This window comes from Eptesicus fuscus, chromosome 3 (assembly GCF_027574615.1).
Source record: "Eptesicus fuscus isolate TK198812 chromosome 3, DD_ASM_mEF_20220401, whole genome shotgun sequence".
NCBI lineage: Eukaryota > Metazoa > Chordata > Mammalia > Chiroptera > Vespertilionidae > Eptesicus > Eptesicus fuscus.
The window spans coordinates 55,244,394-55,264,086 of record NC_072475.1 but is presented as its reverse complement, the minus strand read 5'-3'; the positions used below and the strand labels follow the sequence as shown (position 1 = coordinate 55,264,086).

General features: G+C 47.9%; 1 protein-coding gene across 1 annotated transcript in view; it reads right to left on the bottom strand.

Annotated features, from left to right (window-relative positions):
- The window catches only part of SLC12A8 (solute carrier family 12 member 8), a 149,148-nt gene that overhangs the window by 107,240 nt on the left and 22,215 nt on the right, over positions 1 to 19,693 (bottom strand). The window contains exons 3-4 of the mRNA XM_054709647.1: positions 15,366 to 15,512; positions 10,832 to 11,023 (exon numbers count right to left, since the gene is read on the bottom strand). Coding sequence (XP_054565622.1) covers positions 10,832 to 11,023; positions 15,366 to 15,512 — 339 coding nt within the window. The remainder of the gene's footprint in view (positions 1 to 10,831; positions 11,024 to 15,365; positions 15,513 to 19,693) is intronic.

The window sequence follows — 19,693 nt, the reverse complement described above, 5'->3', positions numbered from 1 at the left end:
GAACAAAATTTGCTCACATGAAGTAGGCCACGCAGTCAACACTGCCCTCTCTCAGGTTCACACCTGAAATCACTGTTTAGCCCAAACAGGCCAGTAACAGAAAAAAGAAAGGCTCTTGAGGATGCGTGAGAGAGCATGGTGGTGAGGAGCACAGACCATGGAACCAGCCTATCTAAGGCCAAATCCGGGGACTTAATAAAAGGAAATACGAAATGAATGAAACAGCGGGGAAAATAACAAGAGAAAGGACACAGTGAACAAAAGCTGATCTTTTAAAAGATCAATAAAATACAAGAATGAGAAAAGGAATAAACCTAGTCTTACAGAAGAGAGTAAAAAAATGGCGACAAGATGCCCTGGCCAGTGTGGCTCAGTTGGTTGGAGCATCATCGCCGTGCACGGAAAGGTTGCCGGTTCAGTTCCCGGTCAGAGCACATACCCAGGTTGTGGGTTGGGTCCCCAGTTCTTACAGGACGCAACCGATCAATGTTTCTCTCTCTCTTTCCTTCTCCCTTTCTCTTTCTCTAAAATCAATTTAAAATATTTTTTAAAAAGAACGAAGACAATATGAACATGCCCGACATGATGGTACATTCACATTATACAATACTAAGTCACTAGTTTAAAAGCATGGGCTCAAATTGGCCTGGTGGGATGTCCATGACTTATTATGTAAGAAATACAGCCAGGGAATAGAGCATGAAATCTGTCCCCATTTCCATAAAAGCGAGCAGCACTTCCAAAGTCCATACACGTGTGTAGATGAGCATGGGGGAAGGTGCCCTGACAGGACAGGAGGCGGTCACATGGCTACCTCGGGAGTGTGAGGGAAACTCACGTGTCCTTTACTTTATCTCCACTGTGTTAACTGGTTACAAGGAATATAATTCTGTAATTTTTAAAATAATTTTATGAAGGAAAAACAAACATATTAAGAGCACTGTTCTGTTTATGCAACAACTACATTTGGGTACATACAACACAGTGCATCCACGTGGAGAAAGGCAGCCCAGGACCCGGGTTCCCTGCACCCAGCTCCCCGCCAGCAAACCCAGACTGGCCTGAGCGCCGCCTCCCCCGGGCGGGGGTGGACAGCGACCACTAGCCCGTCCCCAGGGCGATCCAGCCACCCCGAGGTAGTGCACCTTCCAACCATGACTCCTCTTCGTTGGAAAACATCCTGTTGGTTTGTTTGATGGATAAACATCCCCCGAGTTTATCATATTTTTAAAATATTTTTATCTCCTCTTAACGTTTATCATCACAGGCATTCCTTTTCCCTGTTCATTCTCCACAGAGAAACTTCTAGCCCTCTGGCACAGGAATCAGGGGTGCCACCTCCCATTTTAAAGAGAGAGGGTGACCTGTTTTCAGGGTGTGAAACTCCCTTCCAATGTATTTTGTTTAGAAAAACTGTACCTCCACAATCACAGACATTCTTTGTCTTTGAGAACCGACCTGGACGATCGGGGCTGCCCCTCCAGAGGCCTCCCCTCCTGACCCAAAATCCCTGGTTCAAGGTTCGAGTTGGTTGACCCTATGGCCCCACAGTGGAAACCTCGGGCTTTTGTCAGGTCTTCTCTTGTACCCCACTGCTTTCACTCAGGGTCCAGCACAGGGCACGGGAGCCACTAACAGATACCGTTAGACGTAACGGTGCAGGCTGAAGCTGGATATTTGGTGCGTGGGGTAAGCAGCCCCGAAGAAGCCCCAGGTCCACAAAGGTGAGCGGGGCAGGGAGTGAGGAGGGGTTTCCGTTCCCCGTCTCTCCCACGGCCCAGGGGTCTGGTCCACACAGCAGGCCTGCCATCAACCTCTCAGAGGGACGGCGGGGAAGGGTTTGGGAGGTGCAGAGCAATGAAAAATGTTTGCAAGTTTTAAAAATAATTATTTGAAGTGTTTATATCTTCTACATTTTGATGTTCTAGGGCAAGCATGTCAAACTCGCAGCCCGCGGGCCGCATGCCCACAACGAATATTTTTGTGGCCCAGCCAATATAAGGTATGTAAGAAACGTTTTAATAAAAATTTAGTAAATTAATTTTTACAATATCCGGTTATACATAACTAGAGGCCCAGTGCACGAAATTCATGCAAGGGGCTTGGCCCCCCGCCGCCACGGGGCTGCCTCTGCCTCAGTCCCTGCCCGCCACGACAGTCACCTCCTCTGCCTCCTTCCCTCCCCGCACCCCCCCATGGCAGCCACCTCCTCTGCCTCCTTCCCTCTCCGCACCCCCCCCCCACGGCAGCCACCTCCTCTGCCTCCTTCCCCTCCCCGCACCCCCCCCCCCCACGGCAGCCGCCTCGGCCCTCACAGCCCGGGCTTTGTCTGTAAGGTCGTCTGGAAGAATGTCTGGAAGGACATCCAGTCTAATTAGCATATTACGCTTTTATTATTAACTAGAGGCCCGGTGCACGAAATTCACGCACAAAGGGGGGTTGTCCCTCAGCCCAGCCTGTACCCTCTCCAATCTGGGACTCCTGGAGGGATGTCCGACTGCCCGTTTAGGCCCGATCCCACCGGGCAGTCGGACATCCCTCTCACAATCCAGGACTGCTGGATCCCAACTGCTTGCCTGCCTGCCTTCCTGATTGCCCCTAACCGCTTCTGCCTGCCAGCCTGATCACCCCCTAACCACTCTGCTGCCAGCCTGTTTGCCCCCAAGTTCCCTCCTCTGCCGGCCTGGTTACCCCTAACTGCCCTCTCCTGCAGGGTTGATCACCTTCAACTGCCCTCCCTTGCAGGCCTGGTCCTTCTCAACTGCCCTCCCTGCAGGCCGGGTGCCTCCCAACTGCCCTCTCCTGCTGGCCATCTTGTGGTGGCCATCTTGTGTCCACATGGGGGCAGGATCTTTGACCACATGGGGGCAGCTATATTGTGTGTTGCAGTGATGATCAATCTGCATAGTACTCTTTTATTAGATAGGATAGAGGCCTGGTACAGGGGTGGGGGCCAGCTGGTTTGCCCTGAAGGGCGTCCTGGATCAGGTGGGAGTTCCCTTGGGGTGTGGGGCAGCCTGAGCAAGGGGCTTGTGGTGGTTTGCAGGCGGGCCACGCCCCCTGGCAACCCAAACAGAGGCCCTGGTATCTGGAATTTATTTTCCTTATACAATTGAAACTTTGTAGCCTGGAGCGGAGCCAAGCCTGGGGCTCCCTCTGAGGCTGGTATCCATTTGTGTTGGGGTTATAATTGAAACTTTGTTGCCTTAAGCGGGTGGGCCCGGCCAAGGTGTGCGGAAAGCTTTGCTTCCCCTGTTGCCGCCGGCAACCCTGGCCTGCTCTCTCAAGCTCCATTCTGCGGCCATTTCTGTTTGAATTTGTTTACCTTCTATAATTGAAACTTTGTAGCTTGAGTGGAGGCTTAGGCCTGGCAATGGCAGGCGGAAAGCTTGGCTTCCTCTGTTACCTAAGAAACCTTGCTCTCTGTGGCTGTAGCCATCTTGGTTTGGGTTAATTTGCATACTTGCTCTGATTGGATGGTGGGCGTGGCTTGTGGGCATGGCTTGTGGGTGTGTCGGAGGTATGGTCAATTTGCATATTTGTCTATTATTAGATAGGAAGATTATTAATAACGAACTACAACGTTCACTAATGACTGATTACTATAATCGTTTTGCATTCATTTCCCTTATGTGCCTTATGCGCAGGCACACCATTTCTCTCCACTAATACAAGCAGCGAATATTTTAGCAGCCGATTGCCACGTCATTAGTCTTGTACTGACTTGTTTGATGTGCGCAACAGGAAATATTTCACTTTCGGAGAACAAAAAAAAATAGGTTTATTTGTGTTACACTTATTAATTTGTGCAGTTATTCAGTGTCTGGTAAGTTAATGTTCAAGAAAAAATATTAACTTTTAATAAATGTTCTATTATTTTATGTTAACAATTACTCATTTATTTCAGCCCTTTGTATTCAGCATGTCTCTATTGAAATAAACCTATGTTTCTATGAACATTGAAGCTTTTGTATTTTTGTGACCCACATAAACTTAAACCTTGTTTATTTGGCCCGTGTTAGCCTTTGAGTCTGACATGCTTGTTCTAGGGCAAATGTTTGCAAACTTCACTCCACTGGCCAAATCCTGCTTTGCCTGCTTTAGGAATAAAGTTTTATTGGAACAGAGCTGTGCCCATTTCTTCAGATTGTCTGTGGCTGCGTTTGCACTACCACAGCAGAACTGAGTAGTGTGACAGAGACATATGAGTTACAAACTCTAAAATTTGCACTGGCTGGCCCTTTACAGAAGAAGCTCACTGACCCCTGTTCCAAGGCAAACAGACCATCTGCTCTGGCGATCATTAAAAATCAATGACTCCCTGAGCAAGAATGCCCCGAAATGAGGGCATGAGGGGCTCACAAGAATTATTATTACTTCTTCTTTCAAACTCTGGAAGAAGAAAGATCTCAAATCAATGACCTAATTGTCTATCTTAAGGAACTAGAAAAGAAGAGCAAACTAAACTCACAGCAAATAGAAGAAAACAATAAAGATTGAAGCAGAAATAAATGAAGCAGAGGCGAGAAAACCAATAGAGAAAATCATCAAAACCCAATCTTGCTTCTTTGCAGACAAACCTTTGATGGACTGACCAAGCAAAACAGAGAGAAGACTCAGATGATTAAAATTGGACATGAAAGGGAAAACATTACTACTAATCTTACAAAAACAAAACGATTATAAGGGAATCTGTGACATGCATGCCAATAAATAAACTAGATTAAATGGGTAAATTCCTAGAAACACACAGAATACCAAAACTGACTCAAGAAGAAAAAGAAAATCGGGATATGCCTATAAAAGTAAAGAGAAAGAATTTGTAATCAGAAACTTCCTACAAAGAAAAGCCCCAGACCAGACAGTTTTATTGCTAAATTGTCCTAAACATCTAAAGGATTAACACCAATCCTTCACCAACACCTCCCAGTTTCATTCCATGAGGCCAGCATTGTGCTGATATCAAAACTAAAGAGATACCACAAGAAAATTACAGACCAATATCCTTCATGAATATATTTGCAAAAATCCTCAACAAAATACTAGCAAATGGACCCCAGCAGCAGAGGAACAGGGTGATGCAGCAGCCACGCCCTGCTCGAGAGCCCCAGCCCAGGGCCGCAGCTGATGAAGCAGAGGCACAGGAGGCACCAAGCGGGGCGGCAAAAGAGTTTCTGACCGAGGCCCGAACGAAAAGCAAGCAAAGCAAGCAGGGAAGCGGATGTGACAGCCACTCGCGGCAGCTGCCAGTGATCAGAAAACATCTTGTGAACATCTCTTCCTCCAAGTCAGCCCACGTACAGGAGAACCGGCGTCCTGCTGCTCTCCCTCTGTGATGGGTCCTTCCCACCCGTTCGGCACTGGTCCCTCGTCTGTGGTATCTACTCCAAGAGGCAAAGCTGTTGTCTACTCAGGGAGCGAGAAAAGTGTCCATCTTGCAGCCTGCTCGGCTTTAAATAGCAGAAAAGTAAAAAATCCATGTATAAATCCCCAGGGCAATAAAATAAACTGGCTGGTTATTACTCACCTTCCAAGCCACTATGCTTAAAGAGCTCTCTCACACTCTGGTCAAGATGGCAGCGTAGGTAAATGCCGTGCTGGCCTTCTCCCACGACCACATCACATTTGCCACTAAACTACAGAACAACCATCACTGAGAACTGCCTGAAGTCTAGGTCAGTGGTCGGCAAACCACGGCTCACGAGCCACATGCGGCTCTTTGGCCCCTTGAGTGTGGCTCTTCCACAAAATACCACGGCCTGGGTGAGTCTATTTTGAAGAAGTGGCGTTGAAGAAGTTTAAGTTTAAAAAATTTGGCTCTCAAAAGAAATTTCAATCGTTGTACTGTTGATATTGGGCTCTGTTGACTAATGAGTTTGCCGACCACTGGTCTGGCTGAACATAGTCCTCTAACTAAGGATACAGAGAAGCCACAGGAGACTGGTAGGAGGAGCAGAGGCATGGAACAGGCCAGTCCCACACCCAGGTGTGACGGTTAAAAATCAGGATTTCTCAGCTGGCGAGGTCCTCCCTGAGGAGCCAGGGGTCCCAGCCCCAGACCAGACTCCTCAGCCCAGGGTTCCAGGGCCAGGAAGAGAAGTCCCCATAACTTCTGGCTGTGAAAGCCAGCACGGATTGTGGCTGAGACAGAGGCTGCTAGAGTCCCAGGTGTTCCTCTTAAAGGGCCTGGCCTGCACTTACTCAGACTCACCCACACTGAGCCCCAGCTCTGGGGCAGCAGCTCAAAATGCACCAGGAACATACAGGGAAGAAGTGAATTACCTGGCATCAAGGTGAGGGCTGGAGGGGCAGCTTTGTCCCGAACAGAAGTGCTGGCAGAGGCCATTGTTCCCTTGATGAGCCCTCACCCTGCAAGCACAGATGGGCCCCATATCTGAGTCTCCATCAACCTGGCTAACACTGTCCACTCGCCCTAGTGATTCCCTGAGACCCCGCCCCACCAAGAGTTTACAGTGGCTTTTCCATACAAATGTCCTGTCTTGGTTCAAACTGCCAACTTTCCTAAAATCTCTCAAAGGCTCACAAACCCCAAACAAGCAGCACTGGCCTGAGCATGCCCCACATCTCTCGCTAAGTAACCCCAGACCCGGCACTAGTGCAGCCAGCCTGGGTTTGTAGCTTGGCCTCTCTTAGCCACCTCTAAGCCCAGCACAGGCGGTACCATCTGCCGATCACTTTGTAGCTCATACAGGTGGCCCCAGGCAGAGCAAAGGCAGCAGCTGACCTTGGCCTGCACCAGATTCCCTCCCAGAAAGCCCCAGAACCAACACACCCCATGGCCAGCTTCAGATCATAACAGAGCGTCACTTAACCACCTCCACAAATGACACGCCCAAAGGGTGGACTCGGCAGGCACCAGAGCTCCGCTAAAGTGATTCCTGCTCCCTGGGTCAGCCCCTGCAGAAGGCTACTTTGCTATAGTCACACCCAGTCCTCACAGCCAATCAGCTTAAGGGTCAATCCCTCCCATTGCCATGCCAACAACAACCAAGACTCAACTACAACAGGAAGGAACATACAACCCACACAAGGGACTCACCTGGAGCACCTGGCTCGAGTGGCTAGGGACTGCACCACTAGACCCCACAGGACACCTCCTACATAAGGCCACTTCACCAAGACTGGGAGATGAAGAGGCTCTACTTAATACAAAGAAACAAACACAGGGAGGCAGCCAAAATGAGGAGACAGAGAAACATGTCCCAAATGAAAGAATAGAACAAAACTCCAGAAAAAGAACTAAACGAAATGGAGACAAGCAATCTACCAGACACAGAGTTCAAAACATTGCTTATAAAGAAAAACAAAACACACATTAGTTATAAGGATGCTCAATGAACTCAGCGAGAAGTTTAGCAAAGAAATAAGAAACATAAAAAAAGGAGATAGAAAATGTAAAAAAGAACTAGTCAGAAATTAAGAATACAGTAACTTAAATGAAGAATACATTAGAGGGAATCGACAGTAGATTAGATGAAGCAGAGGATCAAATTCGCTATTTGGAAAAGAAGGTAGCAGAAAACACCCAAATCAGAACAGGAAAAAGAAAGAGGAATCCAAAAATTTGAGGATAGTTTAAGGGGCCTCTGGGATAACATCAAGCATACCAACATTCACACCCTGGGGGTACCAGAAGCCAGTGAGAGAGAGCAAGGAATTAAAAACCTATTTGAAGAAATAATGGCAGCCATCAATGTTTCTTTCACTAACCTGCTGTAGAAAATAGACATACAAGTCCTGGAAGAACAGAGAGTCCCCAAAAAGATGAACCCAAAGAGACATCATAATTAAAATGGCAAAGGTTAAAGACAAAGAGAAAATCTTAAAGCAGCAAGAGAAAAGCAGTTAGTTACCCACAAGGAAGCTCCCATAAGATTGTCAGCTGATTTTTCAAAAGAAATTTTGTAGGTCAGAAGGGAGTAGCACGGAATATTCAAAGTGTTGGAAAACAGGGACCTACAGCTAAGATTACTCTATCCAGCAAGGCTTCACTCAGAATCAAATGGCAGATAAAGAGCTTCCCAGGCAAGAAAAAGAAAAAGCTTAAGGAGTTCATCACCACCAAACCTGTATTATAAAAAAATGTTAAAGGCACCTCTCTGAAATCAATAAAAATATATTTTTTAAGAACAGACAAAAAACATAGGTAATAAAATGGCAATAACTACATATCTATCAATAATTCTTTAAATGTAAATGGATTAAATGCTCCAATCAAAAGACATACGGTGACTGAATGGATAAGAAAACAAGACACATATATGTGCTGCCTACGAGAGACTCACTTCAGATCAAAATATACACAGACTGAAAGTAAAAGGATGGACAAAGATAACTCATGCACATGGAAACCAAAAAAGCTGGAGTAGCGATACTTACATCAGACGAAATGGACTATAAAACAAAAGGTACAACAAGAGAGAAAGAAAGAACCCAGCAATTCCACTTCCAGGTATTTATCTGAAGAAACCCAAACACTAATTAAAAAAGACATATGTACCCTGGCCAGTGTGGCTCAGTTGGTTGGAGTGTCGTTCCGTACACCAAACGGTAGTGGGTTTGTTTCCTGGTCAGGGGACATACCCAGGTTAGGGGTTCAGTCCCCAGTCAGAGCGTGTGAGGGAGGCAGCCAATCGATGTTTTTCTCTCTCTCTCCCTCCCTCTCTTTAAGATCAATTTTTTAAAGAAAGACATATGCATCCCCATGTTCATTGCAGCATTGTTTACAATAGCCAAGATATGAAAGTAATCTAAATGTCCATCAATAGACAAATGGATAAAGAAGTGGTACATATATACAATGGAATATTACTCAGCCATAAAAAAGAGTGAAATCTTGGCATCTGCAACAACATGGATGGACCTAGACTGATTATGCTAAGGGAAATAAATCATACAGAGAAAGACTAATACCATATGATTTCACTTATATGTGGAATCTAAAAAACAAAATAAACAAAACAGAAACAAACTCATAGATACAGAGAACATTTTGATGGTTGCCAGATGGGAGGTGGGTTGGGCGAATGGGTATAAAAAGGGAAGGGACTAAGATGTACAAATTGCCAATTGTTAAAAACAGCCACAGGGATGTAAAGTACAGCATAGGGAATCTATATATATAAAAGGCTAATATGCAAAGTGTCTCTGTGGGAGTTCGACCAGGAGACTATGAGTTCTATCACTCGCTATGATGTGCACTGACCACCAGGGGTGGCACGGAATGAAGGAAGACCCCAGCCGGCACCTGATCGGCCCTGATTGCCAGCCAGGCCTAGTTACCCTACCCGTGCATGAATTTCATGCACCAAGCCTCTAGTATAGTCAATAATCTATAATAATAAAAGCATAATATGCAAATTAACCGAATGCCCTAACAGCAGAACGACCATCTGGACAACCACGCTATGACACACATGGCGTCAGGCCAGCCAAAGCGGGCGTGATGTGATTGGTCGGGAGGCCCTGCCATTGCCCCACAGTCGCCCCGCAGAGGGAGGCCCAGGCCACCGACTGGTGGGCTGTGGCAGATAGGCAGGGCCTCCCTCTGCGGGGCAATGGATCATGGGGCTCCTGGACTGCGAGAGGGTGCAGGCCAGGCTGAGGGACCCCACCCCAAGTGCACAATATATGGTGTCAGATGGGTACTAGACTTAACCAGGTGATCACTTTGTAAGTTTTATAAATGTCTACTCACTATGTTGTACACCTGAAACTAATATAATGTTGTATGAAAACTGTAATTAAAAAGTAAAAAATTATTTTAAAATAAATAAAAATTACAATGGCAACAAAAAAGATCTTTCTCTAGTAAAGGCAAGTGGTTTTTAAGAGTGCAGTGACATTCTGTGTGCCTTCCATGCATTGGTCCTACACACACACACACACACACACACACACACACACACAGCTTTGTGCTGTTGGAGAATCAGATGTATTTATGCTAAAATACCCTGCCCCTGCTGCTTAAAAATAAAAACAAAAAATAAAACCAATGCTTTCTTTGAAGAGACTCTTGTAGTCTTACTTAGACAAATTCTTTTCATTCAGCTGTTTTTCCAACCACCCACCACCCCTTGCACAATCGTAAAAGCCTTTTCCACGCTAAGAAGTGCCGACAAAGAGCTGCTGCTTAATGTCTGCACTTGTTTCCTCTGTGTTAGGTCGCCATCCCTGTGTTCCGGCTAAAGAAGCCTCGTATTTCTCCCTGCTCGCTGGTTTTCTGACAGCCTCTGGCCACCCGGCAACGTGGCCTCCGCATTAGTATTCTCCTTCTCAGACAGGCGTCCACACAGGGGGCTTCCAGCCTCCTGGGAAGGCCTCGAGCTATCAGTGCACGAGAGCTCCAGCTCATTTGAGAAGTGCCTGCTGCAAGGGAAGTCCTCTGGCACGGGCAAGATCTCCCCTCCTCAGAGCAAAGTGCCCCAGGAACCAGGCCATTCGGCTGCCACCTGGGCTCTGGCCACTGCCGTGCACTCACCTCCCTAGAATGGGCAGCAGGAGAGGTTCCAGCCCGGCCCCTGCCTCCCTGTTCAAATCAGGACTCCATGAGGCAGGCCTGGTGGAGAGCAAGGACCAGTGACTAAGGGTCAGGGCCTGGATGGTGGGCTGGGCTCTGCTGATGAGTTCCCTTTCAGAGCCCCAGTCTTACCATCTATAAAATGGGGGCAATTGTCCCACCCTCATCTCTCCCCAGGTCAAGTGAGAATGTGGATGAGAAGATGGTGGCAAACAGTAGGCAAGGGAAGAGATGCCACACATGCTGGAGGCCTCGGGACACCGTTCCCCTGCCCCAGCAGCCCGGGCTCACCTGTCCAAACACATAGAGTAGCCCGATGGTGCCTCCGGTCTGCCCGCCCAGGACCGAGGAGATCATGGAGTAGACACCACCGCTGCCAACGCCACAGTGCACCCCGACTCCGATGCCAGACAGCACGGTGACGAGGGCCACCAGGACGACGAAGGACACCAGAAACATGCCCATGAGCACTCCCGTGTTTCCCTGCAGAACAACAAGGAGCAAGGTCAGGGGTGAGGATAAGGAGGCCCTGCCAGATGCAGCCCCTCGAAGGTGCATTGACCACCTCTTCCCTCCACCCCAGAGGTGGGGCAAGTGCCGTACCACCAGTAGTATGGCCAGATGAAGATAAATGTCCTTGCTTCAAATTCTTCAATGACTTCCCATCATCCCCCATAGAGTAAAGTCAAAGCTGCATAATACACTGATGAGGCCCCTCCTACTCTGTCCCCTCTCCCCTCCCCAGTCCCTCTCATGCCTTTGCCAACAACACCCCCCATTCTCTCTGTGCCCCAGCCTGAAGTCACATGTTCTCACCCCAGCACCCCTCACCATGCTGATCCCCTGCCTCGAATGCCTTTCCTGCTCAATTCCTTGTCAGGTTCCCTCCAGCACGTCCTTTCAGACTCAGTGCTGAGGGGTTCCTCCTTCAGGAAGCTGTCCTGTACCCCTGCTCTGGGCCCCCACAGCACCCACGACTTAGGGCTCATCACAGTGCTTATCACACCGCGTCTGTCTCCAAGTCGGCCTTTCCCTCTGGGCTGGGAGCTCCGAGGGAGCAGGATTATGTTTTATGCAGAGTTTCTCATTTTGCTGATTTTATATTTTTAATGAAATTCTATCATTACTAACTTTTTCCTTTGTGTGTGCTTTTAAATTGTCTTCATGTGATAATAAAATATCCTGCACCAATCTTTAAGTTTCCATGACAAAACTACCACTTTAACATTTTCCAAATTATAAATATGCTGCCAAATTATTCTTTAGTTACTATTGTCTATTTAAAAAATCAGTTGGGCATGACCTCTACTTGCTTTAATTGTATGCCATCTCCTAGAAGCTCTAACTGATTTTTGGCATCTCACATTTGCCTTTTCTTCCATGATCAAATATAATTTTTCAGGTAAAACTAATGTCAGAACTGAAACATAGGTCACTTTAGGGCAAAAGTATGTATTTGTGTGGTAGACGCCTCAAAGACGGCCCCAGTGATCCCCAACTACTGGCATTCCAGTCCTTGTGTAATCGCCTCACCCTGAGTGTGGGCTAGACCCAGTGACTCACTTTTAATGAAGAGAATATTTCAGAAGTAATGGGATGTCACTTCTGAGATGAGGATATAAAAATACTGTGGCTTTGCCTTGGCCAGTGTGGCTCAGTGATAAGAACATCAGCCCTCACACCAAAGGGTGGTGGGTTTGATTCCTGGTCAAGGGCAAGTACCTGGGTTGCAGGTTCAATCCCCTACCTCAGAAGGGGCGTGTGCATGAGGCATCAATTGATGTGTCTCTCTCACATCAATGTCTCTCTCTCTCTCTCTCTCTCTCTCTCTCTCTCTCTCTCCCACTTCCTCCTTTTCTCTCTCTCTCTAAAATAAATGGGAAAAAATATCTTTGGGTGAGGATTAACAACAACAAATTAAAAGATTGTGGCTTTCTTCTCAGGTGTTTGCTCTCTCACACTCTCTCTCAGATTTCGGCCCTGGGGGAAGCAGGCTGCATGGAATGAGGCAACCTTGTGAAGAGGCCCACAGGACAAGGCCTGTCAACAACTACACAAGTGATCTTGAAAACGGTCCGGCCCCAGTAATGCCTTCAGATGAGACTGCAGCCCTGACTGACAGCTCAACTATGACTCTATGACAGACTGAGCAGGAGGCACCCAGCTCTTGAACACAGAAGCTAAAATGTAACATTAATGACAGGATGACATATTCCTTGCTCTAAGCTGCTAAGTGTTGGGGTCATTAGTTATGCAGCAATAGATGGTTAATACAACTTATGCTTTCACTTTGGGGATCGAACTGACACGTCTTGATAGCCAGTTCTCAAAAAAAATAACCCACTGAGAAGGTTCAGGGGAGGCCCTTGGACATCAGAACAGAGAGAGGCTACCTTTCTCTCCTTCCACCATTCCAGAACCATCCCCTGCAGGAAGCAGAGCCCGTGGCCCAGGCTGTCACTGGCCAGGCCTTACTCAGCCACAGTGGTCAGCTGATGGACCTCCCTTGGACACAGGCTGGAGAGATGCTGGCAGTGAGGTGGCCCACAGGAAGGGGCACAAACAGAGGTCAACCCCAGACACCTGAGACTGCCACCAGGATGACAAGTCTGACCTGGAGACCGTGTTTTTGTAAGTGGGAGCCCCTGTAAGTTTGGGACAGGGGGGAAGGGCATGAATTCTTAGCATCCACACCAGGGAGGTTGCTGACTCGGCCCTAAGCTTTCCACGCATTAATAAAGAAAAAAATCCGACCCACACTGGATATGGTTAAGGCTGAACCCTGGACCAAGGACTTTTTAAAAGGATGCTTCTACTTTATTTTTAACTCTCACCATTTCAAGTATTGGATTCTGCAAGACCATAATTAAAACTCTTTAGTGTGGCATATCTATTTAAATACACATAAGGGCTAGGTAAAAAAAAAAAAAACAATTTTGGGCTCTCTGATATTAAATTAAAATTTATCTGAACATATGAAGGATGAAACTTAAAAAACCTAAATGATAAAAAGTTCACAGTTAAATATTCATTGATACGTCTGTTGCCTTTATCATAAATATATCATTAAGAATGCAACTATTTTTGAGTCTGCAAGTCAGATGTTATCAAACTGCAATATATGACCCATAATCCTTTTAAATATTTAACTCAAAGACCAACTGGAAAATTCAATAAACTTTAATTTTCCAAATGTTCTCAGAAAGAATTATCAGAAGGATCCTCCTGTTACAAAACACAGTTGGATAATCCATTTACCTCAAATGAACCTTGTGTGTGTGCTGTGAGCTGGCAATGAAAGACTCAGATCTTTTATGGACTCAAAGCTCAGGGAGTCGGACAAGGGTTTAGGACGGTCTGACCTAACCCAGGCCTCCTGAGGGGGCTAAGAACCTCACACCCCCAGAATCTGCCTATGTGGTGGCTCGTTTTATATATCAACTTGGCCAAACTATGGTGGCTGGTTGGTCAAGTGCTAGTCTAGAAGTTGCTATAAAGTATTTTTAAGATGTAATTAACATTTGTAATCAGTTGACTTTCAGGAGATTTCCCTCCAAAATATGGGTGGGCCTCATGCAATCAGCTGAAGGCCTTAAGCGCAAAGACTAGGGTTTCCCAGAGAAGGAATTCTGTCTCCAAACAGCAACACAGAAATTCTGCCTGCGTTTCCAGCCTTTGCACTCAGCCTGCAACTTCAGTTCTCACTTGAATCTTGCTTGTCCTACAGATTTTGCCAGCCCCCATAATCATGTGAGCCATTTCCTTAAAATAAATATCGCCACCCTCCCCCCCTCTTTCCATATATACATATATTTATATGGAGACACACACATAGAGAGTTCTATGGTTTCTCTGGAGAACCCTAATACATTCTACACCTTGAATGGCCCCTCTCTCTTTTCACCTGTCCAGTCCAGCTCACCTTTCAACACCTGGTTTAACCACATCTCCAGGAAGCTCCCTGGACACCTCAGCAACCTTATATTCACAGTCTTTTCCACTCCTGGAGATTTAATGTTGCTTTGAGAACTCTCTTGAATTCCTGATGTAAAATCTAACCACTATGGCTGTTAGCTCACCAGGGAAAGGAACAGGGTCTTATATTTTGCAATCTAACTGGCAGGTAGTGCCTGACACACAGTAGGTGCTCATCAGTGATTCCCGATAGACTGGCCTTTTGTTCTGAGAAGCCTGTTGAGTTCACTGAAGTCCGAGGGCGATGGCGCTGTGTGAAGGGCTGATACCTGCTCAGGACACACATCTACCTGGAAGGTCGCAGGATGCTCTCACAGGAGACATAAAAAAGAGGCCCTTGTTCCATCTACAGAGGAAGACAAACTAACCCCCAGGGTCTCATGCAAAAGGTGTGCCTCAGGCAATCTGGCCCTGAGTGTAGGCAGGATGCACCTCTGACCAAGCCTCCCTGTGCACGGGGTGTAGCGGGGGAGGCAACCACATGGGTGAGGAGCTGGTACCACCAGGAGCCGGCACCAGATGAGTGGAAGAATACCAGGAAAGCTGGAGAGGGTCACACTGCAGGCAAACTTACCTCTCTCTGACCCATCTCTAGTCCCCCCTACGATGTGCCCCGAATTCTGCGCTCATATTCAGTAGTTAAGTCCATGGTGAGGCTGGCATTGAAACCTCTGTGGGAGGCCTATCTTAAAAGCAATGCAACTATTCCATGTACGTGCTTCTTGCTTCATGTTTCTGAAGCATCTGTGCTTCAGGAATCTGTTGCCTGCACCGGGGATGCCCCAGAGTGACAGAGCTTCCCACGTCACCTGCCCACAAGAGACTCCAGGGCCACCAAGCCATCACTCACCACCAACCAGCCGGTCCTCAAGAAAAGGACGACCCCAAAAATGTTGATCATGCAGGACGTGAACACGCCATCCCAGGTCCCGAACAGCACTGGCTCCCATACGAACAGCTGGACCTTCCACCAGGGCTCGGGCTGGGCCAGGACCCCCTGGAACAGAGCACAGAGTCAGCTCAGCACCAGGGAGGGCCAGGGAGGGGGAGGGTGGGAAGGGAAGTAGATCAGGAGGAGATAGGAGAACTCAGCTATAAAATACTCCCATCTTATGCCCACCGAGCAGGCTGGCATGCACACAGACAAAATCTTGAAGGTTGAGTTGTGCAAAGGGTCTCTGTTCTCTCCTCACGGCAGCGATTCCTGTACCATGCGTAGCAGAGACTAGTGGTTCAGCAAACACGGTCCCTTTCCTTCTGGCCACTCCGCAGGAGACATTTCCCAGTCTCCTTGCAGGGAGGTGTGGCCTGTGACTGAGTTTGGCTCCGGGAATACAGGTCAAAGTGCTGTTGCCACTTCTAGGTGAGAGTGGGACTCTGGTTCCCGCCCAGGCAGTGGTCATGAGCTCTGGGTAATGCCACTGTCCCTTACAGCCCTCCAGTCCCGGGGACAGCAGCCTCCGGCACCTCCTAATCTTTGGGCAGCCTTACTTTACATCTTTTGCTCCTCTGGTCCTTCTAACACCTCTGTGATGAATTCCGTGTATCACATTCCCTGTTTAAAATACCTAGAGTGGTTTCTGTTTTCCCGACTGAAGAGGCTTCTAATAAGGCATCCTATTGGCGGTTGTCTAGAATCAGAGGCTGATAAGAAGTTGAACAGTCACCTTCCTCATTTCTCCAATTCAAAAATAATGAAGGCACTTACGGAACACTCAAATGGAAACTCTACTAGAAAGACTAAACCTTGTGGAAATACTAAAATGATCTTAAAACCAGGAGCAACTCATGCTGTGAACTGCTCCCACAGCGGCTTTGTACTTAAATCAGACGTGAGCAGAGTCCTCTGACACCCTCAACGACAGTGACTCTCGGTGAAGCTCCGAGAACCACTGTGAACCCGTGTGCAGTGCGTCTAACTGCTGTGTGCCTGTGACCTATCAACACGGTGAAAGGGCAGAGAAACCACGAGGGCAGGGACGTCTAAGGTCGGAGTCATGGGCATGGAGTGGCTGAGAACAATGGATGTGTGTGATCCAGGCCAGAGCCAGGCAGCTATATCCGGTCAAAACCAAAGGAGGGGCTCCCAGCTCCTCGTTCCTCGTCATATCCACACGCTCCCAGGCCAAGGAATCCTCAGGATGTCACTGAAGCCACAGGGCCGGAGGGACCAGGGGGCCCGGTCCGCCCGACCCCAGCTGGAACTCCTTTCATCTGTGTGCATTTCTGCTCCTCGTTCTGTCTTTCGCAAACCACAGAAGAGGAATCTCCCGAGAGTCAATCAATGTGAGCGCAGTGATCGTGACTCAAAGCTAGGACCCTGCCAACCCGTGTGTGTCCTTGAACGAACGGTACCGGTACCGAGGGACCTGTGTGCTGAATGCAGGATTGTTTCCCAGGATCCTAATCTCAAAATTCAGGACACGGTCCAACTTCCTGTCTCTGCGTGTGCTCAGCTTCCCACCCGTGGCTCATTACAGGCCTGCTCTTTATAAGACACAGTAATAACAACAGCAACTCCCGGCCACAAAGAGTCCTCATTGAGAGAGTGCTTTCAGCTTCCACATCAATCCCCCCTTTGATCCTAACCACACCCCCGGAGGGAGGCGGCAGGGAGAACGGCAGTTCTTATAACCAGGGAAAGAGCGTCTGCGAGACGAGACGCCACTTCCCAGTCCACAGCGGGCTTTGGATCCGGCGGTCCACACTGTAAAAGCTGGACTTGGCCCACAGGTCACTTGCCCCCTTCTCTCCTAAATTGTCATCTTTCAGATTTCAATGTCTAATATCCTAGAATTGGCTTAATTGTGAATACGTCTGCCTGATCCCTAAGTCTCCCATTGTGATTTTCCCTAAATCTCCCATTGTTATTCCTCTTTCATACCAGCCTTTGCATTTCCACTCTGAAGGCTGTTTTGCTTATGTGTTTGTATACCTAAAGTCATATGAAAAGCCCTGGCCAGCATGTTCAGTGGTTAGAGCTTCGGCTTGGGCACCGGAAGGTCTTGGGTTCAATTCCTGGTCAAGGGCACGTACCTGAGTTGCAGATTCGATCCCCAACCCGGGTCGGGGTATGTGTGGGAGGCAACCAATCAATGTGTCTCTCTCATTCTCTTCCCCTCCCTGCTCCCTTCCATTCTCTCCAGAAATCAATGGAAAAAATATCCTCACTCCTTGGGTGAGGATTTAAAAAAAAAGAAAAAATGTTGTGTGAAAAGCTTTTCAGCTCCTAGATCTCACTGGACTAAATCAGCCTTAAAGGTGTTTCACAGATGAATAAGGTAGAAGCTGTAGGAGACGCTTTACCCTGAGGAAGAAAGTGCAAATGGTGTGAATTGGTTTGGTGGCTCAGCTCGGACAGCTCCCTGCCGAGATGTGTCTGGAGTGTGCCTACCCTTTCTAGCCAAGTGACAGAAGAATATAATTAAGTATTCCCAGAGCCTGCTCATCAGATGCACAGGAGCCTGAGTTTGACACCAAGATTGCAATCCTGATATTCTTAGAGAGAGATATTGGTACAAGTCCACAGAGAGAGCTACAGTGTGTACATGGGAGGGCAGGGAAGAGAGAGAGAAGAAACAAAAGTACAGAAAAAGGGACGGGGCTGAGACAGAAAACCCTAGATTAAAATGCCAAATAGGTGCCTGGCTGGCGTAGCTCAGTGGGTGAATGTCGACCTATGAACCAGGAGGTCACGGTTGGATTCCCAGTTAGGCACAAGCCCAGGTTTCAGGCTCGATCCCCAGTGGGACGCGTGCAGGAGGCAACAGGTCAATGATTCTCTCTCATCATTGATGTTTCTATCTCTTTCTCCCTCTCCATTCCTCTCTGAAATCAATGATATATATATATATATATATATATATATATATATATATATTTTTATATATATATTTTTTTAAATATGCCACATAGGTAACACAGAGACACCCAGGGATATTTCCCAGCCTCCCCCTCGCCCCCATGGAAGCAGTGCCTCCAGACGTCAACATGGAAGCCCCAGCTTGGATGCCCAATCGTCTCACCTCTCCCTTCTCCACCATGTCCTCCAGCCTCACCACCTGCGGGGTGCCCCCGAGTTGACCTGCTAGGGGAGCACTATCTAACCAACTCAAACCAGCTACCTTGCATAGTGCCCACTTGGGCCATGGCAGGTGTGATCCTGACACCAATTCCAATGTGTGGGGCTGCGATTGGTGTCAGAATCATACCACGGCAAGCAATTCCCTGGCACCAGTCAGATGTCCTACAATTCAACTCCATTCGGACCCTCCTCAGCGATGGTGTCAGATCCCGCAGGTTAAGGGCTCAGTCCTACAAGACGGCATCCCCACCTCCTTCCAGCTGCCAGGTGCACGTCCAGTTGACACCTGGGCTTCTGACCCCACAAGCTAATGATCGGAGGAATCCCCGACCCCCTCTTTGGATTCAACTAATTTTTGAGAGGGACTCGCAGAACTCACAGAAACATTTCATTTACTAGATCGCCAGTTGATTATAAAAGGACGTAACTCAGGAACCACCAGATGGAAGAGAGGCGCAGGGCAAGGTATGGGGAAAGGTATGTCTGAGCCGCCACTCTCCCCCATCTCCACGTGTTCACCAACCCGGAAGCTCTCCAATCCTCTCCTTTTGAGTTTTTATGGAGGCTTCATTACATACATGTGATTGATTAAATCACTGGCCATTGGTGATTGGTTCAACCTCCAGCCCTTCACCCTCCCCTAAAAGTTCCAACCCTCTCATGACATGGTTGGTTCCCTGGCAACCAGCCTCCATCCGTAGGTGTTTTCCCGAAAGTCACCTCATTAACATCAACCAAGTTGTGGTTGGAAGGGGTTTGTTATAAATATCAGGACGCCTTTGTCACTCTTAACTCTCAGAAAATTCCAAGGGTTTGAGGAGCTCTGTGCCAGGAATGGGGATGAAAATCGAGCATGTAGCTCTTGTTAAAAATCACAGTAGCACAACTAGCTGCTCCACAGGTCACTCCCGCTCTGCCCTGCCAGCTCTCTCCAGTGCCGGCTAGCGCCTGCTCAGACAGACTGAGGGCAGAGCCAAGGGCTGCAGCAGAAGCGGACACCCTGCAGGACAGATCAGCTCTCCCCCACACGCAGGACTGCCCGCCCAGGCCCTCCTCTGCGGGAGGGTGAGCAGCCCCCTCTCACCTGAGCATGC